The 16,081-nt window shown below is 41.0% G+C and overlaps 1 protein-coding gene across 3 annotated transcripts in view; it reads right to left on the reverse strand.

Moving 5' to 3' along the window:
* LOC140734463 (UAP56-interacting factor-like) overlaps positions 1–16,081 on the reverse strand; it is a 111,811-nt gene that overhangs the window by 25,331 nt on the left and 70,399 nt on the right. For 2 of the 3 annotated variants that reach the window (XM_073058439.1, XM_073058437.1), the window contains one exon: positions 9,828–9,945. The exons of the other annotated variant lie outside the window; for it this stretch is intronic. In XM_073058439.1, the coding sequence (XP_072914540.1) occupies positions 9,828–9,945 (118 nt within the window). The remainder of the gene's footprint in view (positions 1–9,827; positions 9,946–16,081) is intronic. 3 annotated transcript variants of the gene reach the window in all.

A 16,081-nucleotide genomic window follows, 5' to 3' on the forward strand; every position in this document is an offset into this window, starting at 1 on the left:
TTGGTATTGGAATACTGAAGTAGTGATTAAGGTTGTGCAGAGTGGTTTAACAGTTGTGTAGTGCTCCTAATTAAATTAAATTGAGCACTTGTAAGCACCAGGACAGAGATAACACAGGAATGTGGGCTCTAAATTGTGGGCATAATCAGCTTTACTCAGCTGAATATAATTCAGCAAAAGTAGGAATAGCTGCTTGGAGGTGATTCAATGTCAGAACAAAGGAGGCATTCAGAAAGAGATTTAAAGGATTCTAGATAAATAAGATACCAGACAGATGAAGAGTGGGACTAGCAAATCTAGAGCACACTCCTTTCCAATGTAAAGATGCAAAGAATTTAGAGTAAGTTAAAAAAAATTCAATACCAAGGGCATGATAGAAGAGTACAAAAAGTGTAGGAGTAAAACTTAAAAGGAAATTTTATTTGAATGTGAAATAAAAATGCCACCAAACTTAATCAAATAAAAACCCCCTAAAAATTGTCAGCAAGTAGAGTAACTGGATATCTGATGAAAGAATACAGCCTTTTGGGATGTAAGTAACCATGGTGTGCAAATAAAGATGTGGGCAGCTGGCTTAAAAAAAAAGGCTCTCACAAATACTTCTTTTAGTTAAGGTGTAAATCTGTGAAATGTTGAATGGGATAAGTATAGCAAAAGAAGATGCATTTCCAGACTTAACATTTTTGGAAGTGGATAATAAACCATATATTCCTGATGGAATATATTCCATGCTGAAAAAAGAAGCAATTGAGAACATTACAGAGGCTTTGGCTGTATATATATCTTGAATAGAGGAGTGATGTCAGAGATTGGGGGTAATGTTTTTTCTGAAAGGGAAAAAGAGATAAACTGGGTAGCTGCAGCCTATTTAGTTCAGTGGTTTTCGGATTGGAATGGATTCCAAGAACTAAAAGTCTTAATTTAAAGGTAAATGAAGAGCAAATATCACTTGTTCTATCTGACTAAGCTAGAGTTGTTTTTAAAGAGAGTTGCTGTAGTCTACCTGGATTTTAGCAAAATATTTCCCTATATTGAAGATTGGTCAAATAAGTAATAATTGGCCCCTGAGCTGAACAGTGAGTGACACAGGAGGAGAAGGGTAATGGCTGAGAAGTGTTTTAGCGATGGTAACCTAGTATCGCTGAGATACTAAGGAGTTGAATGACTTCAGACCTGTTGCCTTGACGTCGCACGTGATGAAGACCTTGGAGCGGCTGATAATACAGAATCTGAGGCCACAAACCAGGCAAGCCCAGGATCCTCTTCAGTTTGCATATAAGGAGAAGGTGGGAGTGGAGGATGCTATCACGTATTTGCTGCACAAATCACTCTCTCACCTAGAGGGGGTCAGTTGTGCTGTGAGGATTACATTCCTTGACTTCTCTAGTGCCTTTAACACCATCCAGCCCAAGATCTTAAGGCACAAACTAATGGAGATGGGAGTAGACTCTCACATGGTGGATTGGATAGTGGACTACTTGACAGATAGACCTCAGTATGTGCGGTTGGGAGACTGTAGGTCTGACACGGTGGTCAGCAGCACAGGGGCGCCGCAGGGAACCGTACTCTCTCCGGTCCTGTTCACCCTGTACCCATCAGACTTCCAATATAACTCGGAGTCCTGCCATGTGCAGAAGTTCGCTGATGACACGGCCATAGTGGGGTGTGTCAGGAATGGACAGGAGGAGGAGTATAGGAAACTGATACAGGACTTTGTGATATGGTGCAACTCAAACTACCTGCGTCTCAATATCACCAAGACCAAGGAGATGGTGGTGGACTTTAGGAGATCTAGGCCTCATATGGAGCCAGTGATCATTAATGGAGAATGTGTGGAGCAGGTTAAGACCTACAAGTATCTGGGAGTACAGTTAGACGAGAAGCTAGACTGGACTGCCAACACAGATGCCTTGTGCAGGAAGGCACAGAGTCGACTGTACTTCCTAAGAAGGTTGGCGTCATTCAATGTCTGTAGTGAGATGCTGAAGATGTTCTATAGGTCAGTTGTGGAGAGCGCCCTCTTCTTTGTGGTGGCGTGTTGGGGAGGAAGCATTAAGAAGAGGGACGCCTCACGTCTTAATAAGCTGGTAAGGAAGGCGGGCTCTGTCGTGGGCAAAGTACTGGAGAGTTTAACATCGGTAGCTGAGCGAAGGGCGCTGAGTAGGCTACGGTCAATTATGGATAACTCTGAACATCCTCTACATAGCACCATCCAGAGACAGAGAAGCAGTTTCAGCGACAGGTTACTATCGATGCAATGCTCCTCAGACAGGATGAAGAGGTCAATACTCCCCAATGCCATTAGGCTTTACAATTCAACCGCCAGGACTTAAGAACTTTTTAAAAGCTATTATTAATGCTTTTTGAGATAGTGATTTAGATGCATATCATATTTTTTACTGAGTTAAGTATTGTATGTAATTAGTTTTGCTACAACAAGTGTATGGGACATTGGAAAAAAGTTGAATTTCCCCATGGGGATGAATAAAGTATCTATCTATCTATCTATCTATCTATCCCATTAAGCTTAGAGCCTCGCAGTTTGTTATGTGCAGTATTTTAATAACTTAAACTTGAGAGCCGATGGCATGATACATGAGTTTGCCATTAGCGATATGATGTATAATGAGGAGGAAAGTTTAAATTGCAGGAAGAATTGAATTATGTGGTGATTGGCAAATGAAATTCTATCTGGAGAAGTATGTAATAATGTACTTGGTGAGTTCCAAAACCATGGGAATTCACAAAAGATGGAAGAACTGAGGGGCCATGAAGTGCTTCGCTGCAGGCCTATATAAAGTATTAAGATAAAGCAATGACATAGATTTTAAAAAATGTACATCGGCTGCACACTTACTTAGTTATCAAGGCATAGAATACACACATAGAGAGGTTATGCAAGAATGTGAGTAATATACAGTTCTGGCCACCAAGTTTGATGCACCATCAATAACTCACTCTGAGACGTAAGAAACGAGATATCGGCTTTTATTGACTGGAAGAATGAACAACACTACATCCTGGAGAACGAGGCCGGGCTCAGGCCTCAATCGCCTTTATACAGGGGTCTGTGGGAGGAGCCACAGGAGCAGTCCAGACAGGTATATGTAGTTCACCACAACGTTATGATTCTTGTGATCACTCCAGAGAAGATGCGAAGGAGACATATGAGGACAGTGCCAGGATTTAAAAAATTTAGCAATGAGGCCTAGAATTGTTACCATTTTGCAGCAGAAGCTATGGGGCTACAGCTATAAGAGTCATGGGTAGAATATTAGGAAGTCCTTTCTAATATAGGGGTCAAAAACATGTGACCATAGATTTAAATCAGTCAATGGGATTTGAGGGGTGATGAGTCATGGAGTCACAGAAATAGGTCCTTCAGCCCATCACATCCATGCCTTCTTTTATGCCCATCTACAATAATCCCATTTTGCTCAGGATCATGTCATTCTATGCCTAGCCTAATTAAGTGTGTCTGATGATTAAACAGAGTTTTTTTATCTGGTCCAAATATTAACCATTCTCTGTGTTAATAAAAACTTACTCCTCATCCACTTTAAAACTTCTTCCCCTCATCTTATGCCAACGTCCTTTTGTTTCCTGACAAAGAAATGTATTTTTACATCATCCAGCAGGTGGAAGCAATTTGGAACACATTACCTGAAAGTATGGTTCATCCAGAAACCATCATCACATTCAAAAAAGTACTAAAACATACTCTTGTAGAGCTATGGACCAAAAGTGATATGATGAGGTCAGATAGGGTGACTATTTCCCACATGGCATAGATATGATATGCCAAAGGACTTTCTTTAGTGTCAGATTTTCTTTTAATCTATTATTCCAGCACCACAGAGTTATTAAGGTAGATAAATATCACTGTGAATTGTGACTCTTTTACCTAGAGCAAAATATTTACCAAGGATTATGCATTAAAAATGCATTCCAATAAATATTACCTTCACATTCTTTGATGTGATAATTTTTAAAACACATATTCACCACAAACTATTTAAACTATTTCATTTTCAGTTGTACTAATTGTTATATTTTTAAACAGCTTCTCCAAAAGTCTGCAACTAAACCTCTGCTGAGAACATAAATGCAGATAACCTCTATCATTAAAGATTCTAGAAATGAAGATTTACATTGGCAACTATTCTTGTGCTGCTGACAGTGATCTCTCTCTTTCTCTCTGTCTTGTTTTACAGCGGTTGGCACCCAGCTTAATGGTGCATTACCGCCTCCTTCTGTTCCGGACTATGCGATGGACTCACATTCCAAATCCCGTCACCCAATCGCACACATACACATACCCTAACCTACACTTTATCCTCCCCATCCTGGTACCCTATTTCTGTTTATCCATCATATCCTATAAAAAACCCCTGTACCCCTTAAGAAAGCTAAAAATACCCTGATCTGTGTTCTCTCACCCATGCCCAGCAACCCTTTTAATGTGAATTCCTGCACCCCCAATTCCCTTAGATTAATTCTCATCATCTCTCTCTGTATCCCATACTTCCTGCAACTCAGAACTACACGTTCTACTGACTCCTCTTCCTGACATTCCGCACACAATCCTGTCTGGTGTTTCCCTATCAATTTCAATGTTTGGTTTAGTGCACAGTGCCCCAGCCTTAACCTAGTCCACACAATTTCCTCTCTTCTGTATCTACTTCCTACCCTAGTACCTGCAACACTTTTTTGTATTTGATATAAATGCCTCCCTTTCCCCTCCCTGTCCCATCTTTCTTGCCACATTTGGTTAATTTTTTCCCAGATAACACACTTAACCTCTGCTTTACTGATACTAATGTGCATTTCTATATTTTCTTTCTTTATTGCCCTCTTTGCCAACTCATCCACCAGACGAGGCAACTCATTGCCCTTCACCCCTACATGAGCTGGAACCTATAGAAATTTAACCTGACCTCCCTGATTTGCAACTCTTGTGACTGACTGAAGGACTTCATGAAGTACATCTTGCCGGCTGTTTGAGTGAGAAGACCTTAAACTTGCTCGTACTGAAGATGAATCTGAGCATATCAACGCTTTGACTAGTTTAGTTTTCTCCACCCAACGCAACGCAGCCAACACTGCCATCATCTCCACTGTATACACCGCTAACTTATCAGATGTTCTTCTGCTGATTGCAATTGCTTTTGCTGGTATAGCCACCCCAAACCCTGTCACTCCTGTCTCAGGTTCCTTAGCACCATCTGTATAGACCTGAGTATAATCACTATACTTTTCCATCACATGACAGTTAAATGCACTTACCAACTCAGTTTTATACTTTCCTTTCCTTTTTACCTCTAACAAATGCCAGTCTACGTCAGGCCATACCAGCTTCCATGGAGCTACAACCAGATAAACTACTGAAGGACTTATCCTTAGATCAAACACTCCACATGATCTAGCAATATCATTCCCTACCCGACTAAAGTTTTCCCTCTGAAACCTCCCATTTTCCCAGGACTCCTGCAACACTCCTTTAGCAGGGTGAGAATCATTGTGTCCCTGCAAATTAACCCAGTAGTTTGCCATCAATTGCATCCTTCTTAATTCCAAAGGCATTATTCCCATTTCTACCTGCAGGGCTGATACTGGTGATGTTTTAAAAGCCCCACTGCACACTCTCAAAACCTGAGCCTGAATCACATCCAGTTTCCTTATAAGAGACCTAGCTGCTGATCCATACGCTACACTTCCATAATCCAACACAGATCTTACTAAAGCCACATACATTCTCTTTAATGCTGAACAACTTGCTCCCCATTCCCTACCAGTCAAACATCTCATCACATTTTTACATTTCTCCTCAACTTTCCTGATATGGTCTGCCCATGTTAATCGTGAATCAAATATAACTCCCAGAAATTTAAATGATCCAACCCTTTCTAATTCAATCCCATACATCCTTATCTTCTTCCCTACTTCAATTCTTTTCCTAGTGAAAAATACAGTTTGTTTTTTCCACTGCAAACCTACATCCCCAATCATAACCCCACTCTACCACTTCATCAATTGCTCCTTGTAGTTTCCTGATTATATGCTCCATGTTCCTGCCTCTTTTCCACAAGGCCCCATCATCCACAAACAGTGACCTACCTATATCCACTGGTACCTTTGTGAGGACATCATTGATCATAATGATGAAAAGTAACGGGCTAATCACACTACCCTGAGGTGTGCCATTTCCCACTATGTACTGTTTTGATAATTCGGATCCAATCCGAACTTGAATTTTATACCAAACAAAAAATCTTTAATCCAATTAAAAACTCTCCCCCCAACCCCCATCTTGTGCAGTTTAATTAATAATCCTTCCTTCCACATCATGTCATAGGCTTTTTCAATGTCAAAAACACTGCAGCTACTGATTCTTTATTTGCCTGGGCCTTTCTTATTTCAGTCTCTAACCTTATCACTGAGTCCATGGAATTCCTTCCCTTCCTAAAACCACTCTGATAACTTGCCAGCATTCCTCTCTTCTCAAGATCATATGATAACCTTTCAGTTATCATCCTTTCCATTACCTTACATATATTTGATGTTAGTGCTATTGGCCTGTAGCTAGTGGGTTTTGACGGATCCTTGCCAGGTTTCCTTATTGGAATTACTACTGCTTCTTTCCATGCACTTGGTAATCTTCCCTCCTCCCACACTCTGTTATAAAAATGCAGTAACTTCAAGAGCTCTCCTTCTCCTAGATTTTTTAGCATAACATAGCGTATTAGATCTTTCCCTGGGGAGGTTGGTCTCGATCTCTTTATTGCTCTCACCATTTCTGCCAAAGTAAATGGATCATCAATTATATCATCTGTTTCTTTCCTTCTGTTTAACACACCTGGGTGTTGACTCATTGTTCTTTCCCTTCTCCTTCTCCCTTCTTCAGACAAATTTTCTGAACTATGTATCTTTACAAATGACTTTGGCCATGATCTCAGCCTTATCCCTGCTGGAGACTGCTGTTTCCTCCTCAGATATCATTACTGGATACTCCCAATCCCTTCTATCTCCCCACATCCTCTTAATCATTCTCCGTACCTCTCCCACAGGCGTTGTTCTTCCTATTTTGTTGCAAAAACTCCTCCAACTTGCCCTTATAGCTTGACGTATAGTTCTTTCACCACTGCCTGTGCCTTCTTATATTGAATCAAATGCTGCATATTAAGGGTTCTTTTAACTAGCCTGAATGCTCTATTTCTGTTTTTTACAGCCTGACAACATTCCTCTGTCCACCATGGCACTAGTTTTCTATTCATCCTATTTTTACTCCTGAGTATAGATCCTTCTGCTGCCATAATAATTGCTGAAGTCACCTGACTGTTTAATTCATCTATATCTCCAAAAATGTCAATCTTTGTCAATCCTTCTTCACTTAACTTCTGGAACTTACCCCAATCTGCTTTTCCAAACACCCACTTTGGGACTCCCCCACCTGGTCTTATTTCAACTCTTTCACCCACTGAACATAAAACTGGGTAGTGATCACTGCCTACTGTTGAAGCAGTCCAAACTCCCCAGTTACTAATGCCAGCCAAGACATTAGACACTAACTGATGCACCATCAATAACTCTCTGAGACATGAGGCGAGATATCGGCTTTTATTGACTGGAAGAAAAAACAAGCAGCAATTGACCACCATGCTACATCCTGGAGACTGAGAGGCAGGGCTCAGGCCCCAATTGCCTTTATACCGGAGTCTGTGGGAGGAATCACGGTCAGTGGGAGGAGCCACAGGAGCAGTCAGCGGGGGGTGGGGGGGGGCGTGTCCAGACAGGTATATGTAGTTCACCACACTAACGTAATATCTAATACCGACTCAGTTCCTGTTGTTATGTTTATCCTTGTTCCTCTACCATCATTCACACATACCAAATCCCTTTCTTCCATCAAATCTTCAATTACCGTTCCATTTGAATCTGTAATCAGATCCCCCCATATTGTGCTGTGAGCATTGAAATCTGCACACCACACTACTTTATGTCTATTTTGTCCTTGTATCCTTAGTAGGCTGTCCAAATCCAACTTTTTACATGGATTGTAGTAGTTAATTATAACCACTCCCTCCCCTCTCTCCCATATTTCCACCACTATGTATTCCTGATTGTCTCCTTTTTCCAGTACTCTATATGGTATACCTTGCTTGATTAACATAGCACAACCTCCTCCTCCCCCTAGATTTCTATCTTTCCTTATCATTGTATACCCATGTACCACAAAGTCTAAAGCTGGTTTCAACCAAGTTTCCTGAATACACACTACATCCGGTTTTACAACCATTTCCTTAATAAAATCCTTAAATTCCTGGCCATTGGCCAGTAAACGCCTTGCATTCCATTGCAAAAGAATCACCATAATGAGTATTAACCAACCTATGACACTTCCTGGCATGACTGATTAGTGAGGTTCTCCCTCACTTCTTCCCATGTCAGTCCTACTAACCCTAAATGGTTTACTGCTGCTTTGACCACCAGCTGAATTTTGTCACTTTTTGACTTTATCTCTGCTGTACTATTAATGACTCCTGCAATGAATGTTACTAGAGCTTTTTTTCCCCCACATAAATCCTGTCATTTACTCTTTGCTGCATCTCTTGCATCCCTATTGCTCTCTGGTCATTAGGAGCATTATTCTGTTCTCTTGACATTCTTACAGCTTCTGCATAAGTGATCTTTCTTTTCACTCTTATTTCTTGAATTTTATTCTCCCATCTCATAACCTCACACCCACTATACGCCACATTATGAGCTCCTCCACAATTACAGCATTTTGGCTGCACTCCTGTTCCACACTTTCCATATTCATGATCATCCCCACATCTAGCACATCTCCTCTGCCTTTTACAGTTTTTAGCTATGTGTCCAAACCTTTGACAATTATAGCACCTCAATGGCTTTGGCACATATACCCTTACTGGGTAACTCATGAAACCCAGGAACACTTTCCTTGGAACTCTTTCTTCTTCAAATTCAATCAATACTGTTTCACTTTCCTTTTTCATTCCCTCCTTTGTTGTTTTCAGTCTTAGAACATTAATTACTTTCCCCCTTTGATATTCTTCTTCAACTCCTCCATGTTTATATTCATTGGTACACCCGTGATCACTCCTTTACAACCACCATTTCGTGCTCCCACCCTCCCTGTATATTCCACCTTGCATTTTCCTATCTCTTTTAGCTTGAGTGCTTTCTCAAGTTGTTCCTCATTCGCACATCTTACCAATAGATTGCCATCATTAAGGACTTTTGCAAATACTATTTCCCCTATCTTATTTGCCAGAGTTGTTAGCACAAACGGGTTAATTTTCTTCATGTGTCCTTGCGCCTTCTCATTAAACCTAATTATGACAACACCTCCTCTCTGAACTGGTTCATCTTCCTCACTTTCAGAACTCTCTCCACTGTCATTTCTTATTCTTTTATTCCCTTTGTCTCGGTTTTCATTCATCCATCCCCTCACTATCTCCTTATTCCCTTTATTTCTCCCATCACAATAATCCATTTCTCCCCAGCTGCCTACCTCTGATCCCAAATCCCTACCCCACTCCTTCTCCACTCTCTTTCCCTCAGCCCCTCCTCTCACCTTGTCCACCATTACCAGACCCAGGCAACCCCCTCCCAGCAATTCCCACTCCTTCCCCACTCTCTTTCCCTCAACAAGTTCCAAACCACTTTCACACATGCACCAACTCTCCCCGGAGTCAGACCATCGGACTCCCGGGCACCCTCCATGGAATTTCTTTCCCAACCTGCTGACAGTGATATTTTCGATCATTGAATAAGTACACCTTGCATCAATTACAATCTATTACCTGATTGGCTATACTCTTAAAGTTGAATCCAAGATAAACTCCTTTTGGCTGTTTCTTCACGCTTGTTCTTGGCATTTGCTTTCTACCAGTTAAAGGCTGTTGTCTCCTTAGTCTTTGGCTGTGGATGCAGAGTAGGTTAGAGTTTTACAGTTCAATCCACACTTCCATTTCAATCAAGACATCACTGACTGCAGATTACAACACAGATCTTAAAAGGTGATAAAATTGATACCTCGTAATTGGAATTATTACCCTGCCTTGCATCTGTTCACTTAAAGCAACCAAAGGCAGTTTTTGCTAGGTGACACACAAGTTGCTCTCATATTAGAGTGCTTGATGTTGATAATATACAGACTTTGATTTATAATTAATTAACAGTCAGAAAACAGGCTTAACGGGAATAAAATTAGCCATGTTTGGGTCAGGAGCCTGTGACCAGTGGGCTTTCATTAGACATGGAACCAGGACAGCAGCTGCTGCCAATCTATATTGGTGAAATGGATGAAAACGAGTCTAAAATATTCAAGTTTGCTGTTGATACAAACTAACATTTTGACATAATAATAAGTAATATATGAACCAGGAGTGTAAATAGGCCACTTAGTCTTCAAGTGTTGTTGTGAATACTGCAGAATGTTGTTGAGGTCTACAAAGGAACTTTGATAGGATTCACAGTGGGACTGAGAAGTGGCAGATGGAGTTCAACCTGGAAAAGTGTGAAGTGATTCACTTTAGAAAGTAAACGTTGAAGGAAGAATACAGGATCAATGGCAGGATTCTTAGCACTATGGAGGAACAGAAAGATCCTGGGGTCCACGTCCACAGTTCCCTCAAAGTTGCAGCACAAGTTGATAGGATTGTTAAGAAGACTTATGGTGTGTTGGTCTTCATTGGTCAGGGTACGAAGTTCAGGAGTAATGTTGCAGCCCTATAATGTGCTGGTTACACCATGGTTGGAATATTGTATTCTGTTCTGGATGCTTCATTATAGGAAGGAAGTGGAAACTTACCAGGGGGTGCAGACAAAATTTACCAGGATGCTACCTGGATTGTAGAGCATGTCTTATGAGGATAGGTTGTGTGAGCTAAGACTTCTCTTTGGAGCAGAGGAGAGTGAGAGGTAACTTGATAGAGGTGTACAAGATGATAAGAGGCATAGAATGGCTAGATAGCCAGAAAATTTTCCCAGGGTAGAAATGGCTAGTATGAGGGGGCATAATTTTAAGGTGATTGGAGGAAAGTATAGAGGGGGTGTCAGGGGTAAGGTTTTTACCCAGAGCATTGGGTGTGTGGAACATATTGCCAAGGGTGGTGGTAGAGGCAAATACATTAAGAAAATTTAAAATACTCTTAGATAAATGCATGGATGATTGTAAAATGGAGGGCTATGTGGGAGGGAAGAGCAGATTGTTTTTAAGTAGGTTAAAAAGTCAATATTGTAGGCCAATGGGCCTTACTGTGCTGTAATGTTCCATGTTCTATAAGACTGTTTCACTGTTAAATAAGATTGTAGTTGATCTGATTCACATTCCTGCCCACCCCTGGTAACCTTTCAACCCCTTTTACCCCTTGCATATCAAGAATCCACCTTTACCTTAAAATGTTGAACACATTCTTTCACTGATCTTTAAGGAAGGTAACTTTTAAAGACTCACAGTTCTTCGACAAATGAATCATCTCATCCCTATTTCCTATTTTGTAGATGCGGAGAAACGGGCCACTTGACCCACAAAGATGTGCTGACCATTAAACACCTGTTTTTACATTAATCCTAACCTAACTGATTTTCTCTTCCCCACAGTCCCATCGATTCTCCCCAGATTCTATCACTCATCTACCCACTAAAGGCAAGTTGCAGTGATCATTTTATCCATGAATTCACACATTTTTTTGGGAATGCGGGAGGAAACTGGAGCACCCAGAGGAAACACACAGTTACAGGCAGAACTTGTAAACTTCATAAGGACAATACGGGAGTTCTGTATTGAACACAGGTCACTACAGCTCTGATCATCCAATGTCTTTAGGATTCTTCTTCCATTTGACAGAAGATAACCCCTCTCTCAGATTTTCCCACTCCAAAGTTGAAACATACTGCAAATATACTCGGACAGCTAGTTAGTGAAAACTTTTTTAGATAAGTCTGGCAAAGATCTTCTAAGTATAGCAAAAGAGTGAGATGCTCGAACTAAGTGTTGTCATGACCTAGTTTTGTAAAATGTCCTGATGTCTGTGTCACAAATATCCTGTACGGGAGAGCCGTCCCTCCAGAAGAAGGAGATGTCATGGAGGTAAAGGAACGGAGCTTTTTCACACTTGAAATTTAGCTAGGAATCAATAACCTCTGCAAAACCAGCTGTTTGTGTTACAGGATCAAGCTCACCCTGAAAATTATTATGCATAGGCCAAAAGTTATCCTCTTGATGTGAGCACAGCCTGAAACATCACTGTTTCCTTGTTTCTTTTCTGAAATATCTTCACCACTGTAAATTTCAGAGGCAATGGGTGGCGATGTTGAGAATGTTACCAGAATATGTGCTACTACAAATTCCACTCTTGTTAAGAACTTGACTTTCTTCGTTCAAGTTGATCTGATACCTATTTGCACTTCACTTCATTATATTTTACTCAACTAACATATTTGCTTCTGATTTCATTGACTCTTAGAATTGGGAGTTTAAGTTGTGAGACAAGTAAGCTTTGTTCTTTGCGTTAATCTCAGACAGCATTTCTGATGGTTTAACTCAAACCAAGTTTTATTCTGTTTCTTTTTTTTAAAAAACCAGATATGATCTATTAGTGTTTGCCAGTACACCTCCATCTCCATCTGGGAAAAACTACCTGAGTGTTTCTAATTGCTATTTGCATTCTATCATCTCTAATTTTGATTTATGGTCAGGCTGTTGTCTTTAGATTATTTTGATCTTGTTATTGCATCCTTATCCTCAGTTTATGATCTCTGAGAGTGATCAAAATCATAAATAGGAGCACTACATATGCAGGGCCCTTAGTTCTATCAACAATGCCACCCATCTGTCCAGCATCCTCTTTGACTTTCTATCATCAGGCAGGGAGTCTTTGATTCATAAAGGCAAGAATGGTCAGGATGGGAAAGATTCTTTCCTCAGGCTATTCAGCTTCTGAACTCCCTGCATTTGAAGTTCCACCAATAATTTGTACATTATCTTATAATATTTAATTTATGCACTTTACTTCATTTACCTATGTGTAATGCATTTGTAGATTTAATTCTTATTCTCCTATGTTACTATGTGTTATGTGCACTACTGTGCTTTATACCTTGGTGTGGAGAAATGTCTCATTTGACAGTACACATGTATATAAATAAATGAAATAAATTGACTTGGCTTGTGATTACAGAGTTTTGAAGAAAACTATCTAATCATACCTTCTCGGTGACAATCAATTTATGCTTGTGTTAATGATCAGATTTTGGATGACACTATGACATATAATGCTGGTGTCTGCAACAGATAAATGGATTGACGATACAAAATCCAGATCTCCAGTAATTATTAACCATCTTTTCCCTCACCAGTGTCATAATGACCCAGAAAAAAAGGCAACTTTTCTTCATGTGGTGTATGCCCTAGAAGTTTTATTTCTTGGAACTCACAACCTAAACCAGATTATTCAGCCACTTCTTAAAGGACTTTGAGAACATGATCAGGACAGGCAGCACCTACGGAAGGGAATAAAAAGTCGATACTTCAGGGTGAGACCTTTCTTTGTCGACTGTTTATTCCTTTCCACAGATGTTAACCTGACCTGCTGAGTTCCTCCTGTATTCTGTGTGTGGTGCTGTGAATTTCCAGCTTTTGCAGTATCAATTTCAAATTGAGAACATTACATCATTTATGCCTCTTACCTGAGGGTCCTTTCACAATGCTTTTGGGAAGGTGCTCCAACATCTAAACTAAGATTGTTTTTGTAATGTGAGTATTATTAAAATTAAGTTAATACTAATCAGGAAGCTGTGGGTAATGAGAGGCTAGTTCCGGGGCTGGTGAGGTTTTTACTTCCACTCTTTTTACTCCCGGTATGCATTGTATATAGTTCCACCACTCATGCCACCACCAGCTCCTTTGCACCCATGGGAGTGGCTAGTCTACCCCTGGTCCAGGCTACATTTGGACTTTGCTGGTCCCTTTATGGGGCAGATGTTTGTTGTAATGGTAGATGCGCATTCCAAATGGATCGAAGCTCACATCATGAGCCCTCTCAACCATAGAAAAACTCAGGCAAATGTTTGCAGTCCACGAGTTGCCTGACACTCTGGACACTGATAATGGCCGAACGTTCACCAGTGAGCTATTCAGTGAATTCATGCAGCACAATGGCATTCGTCACATTCGGACGGCCCCTTTCCTCAAATGGCTCAAATGGTTTGGCTGAGCAGGCTGTTCAGACAGTGAAGGAAGGCCTGAAGTGGATGACAGGGGATTCTCTTAGTACCCAGCTTTCACGTTTCCTGTTTAAATACCGCCTCACTCCACAGACTACAACTGCACGCACTCCAGCAGAGATGCTGATGGGGCATAGGCCCAAGTCAAGATTGGACCTGCTGCACCCGGACATGAAGGCAAAAGTGGAGAAAAAGCAGGAAAAGCAGATAGAGGGACATGATCAACATGCGCGAGAGAGACAGTTAGAACTGGATGACAATGACTATGTGGGAAACAATCAGCAATGGTTACCTGGTGTTATTCTTAAGCAGAGTGGTCCAGTCTCCTATGTTGTTAAGCTGACTGATGGGCGTGTTTTCCACAGACATCAGGATCATGATTCCGGCTCAGAGGTATACAGTTCCGTGGAGTTTCCAATGGTGAGACAGACTACTGGGGAAGTGTGTCCACCAGCGATATTGCCAGAGGGAGAGACACTGGCAGTGGGGACAGAGTACCCTGAAGAGGATGGACATTCTCATGTGGACACACAGACCCCTCTCATGTCCCCAACAGTAGATCCACCCAATACATCCTCCCCAGCGGTGCCTGCTGGGTCACCGGGGGTAGTACGTAGATCGCAGTGCCCTCGCAAACCTCCTGACAGATTGAATCTTTGATTGGATAGTTGCTCTTGTTGTTAGATTGAATGTTGAATTTGCCATGTTTTTAGGTGTTTTGTATTGGTAACCTGTTGCTAATGATACCACTGTTTTTATTTCCCAGTTCTTCTATATTTGGGGAATGTTGGATTTTAAAGGGGGAGAAGTGTTGTAATGTGAGCTTTATTAAAATTAAGTTAATACTAATCAGGAAGCTGTTGGTAACGAGAGGCGGGATTCGGGGTTGGCGGGGTTTTTACTTCCGCTCTTTTCACTCCCAGTATGCATTGTATATAGTTCCTCCACCCAGGCCGCACGAGGTACCTGGAAGCCTCTGTATTGTAAATATCATTTGCCATCCCAGATATAGATGTTCTTTTGGCCATAAAATTGTCAAGTGGTCTTTTGTAAAGTAGAAGTTACCGCAATCGTGAAACTGCAATATATGTTTCCAAGACAGGATGATGTGCAGGAATTGGTGTCCCTGTGTGCCTTTAGCCCTTGGATGGTCATTCCGGGAGATACAGCTTAAGCAGCTAATGCAGTACATGTTGCAGACGATACATCCTGCAGTCATACTACACTGATGATGAAGGGAATGAATCTTTATGGTGTGTCAATGCTGTGGGTTGCTTTGCCTTTTGAAAGTGTTGACCATCATGAGTGTTGTTGGAGCTGTACTCACCCAGCTGAGTGGAAAATATACCCCCACTCTTCGAATTTGTGTATTGTAGATGGTGGAAATTCTTTGTAGCAGCACTCCAAGATAGTCAGCCTCCAGCCTGCTCCTGTAGCCATGGAATTTATAAGACCAGTCCACTTAAGTTTCTGGTTAACATTGAGCCACGGAATATTGTTGACGGTGGGGGCTTGTTAACACTCATGCCATTAATGCCAAGGATAAGCAATTAAACTTTGTTTTCCTGTAGATGGTACTTACCTGGAATTATTATGGTATGAACATTACCTGCCATTTATCAGCCCATGATTGAATATTATTTGGGCCTTTCTTGATACATGGGGATGTGTGCTTTAAATTTCTTGCCAGCCTCCAGCGGAAAGTAAACGGGGACTTAATATGCAGCTTGATATTTGATGCCAGAAGTCTACCAGGGACATCCTGATATTTTTTTTTCTTTTAAATATCCATTCTATATTAAATGATATATTACTTTTATCCAATTTT

Source organism: Hemitrygon akajei, chromosome 10 (genome assembly GCF_048418815.1).
Source record: "Hemitrygon akajei chromosome 10, sHemAka1.3, whole genome shotgun sequence".
NCBI lineage: Eukaryota > Metazoa > Chordata > Chondrichthyes > Myliobatiformes > Dasyatidae > Hemitrygon > Hemitrygon akajei.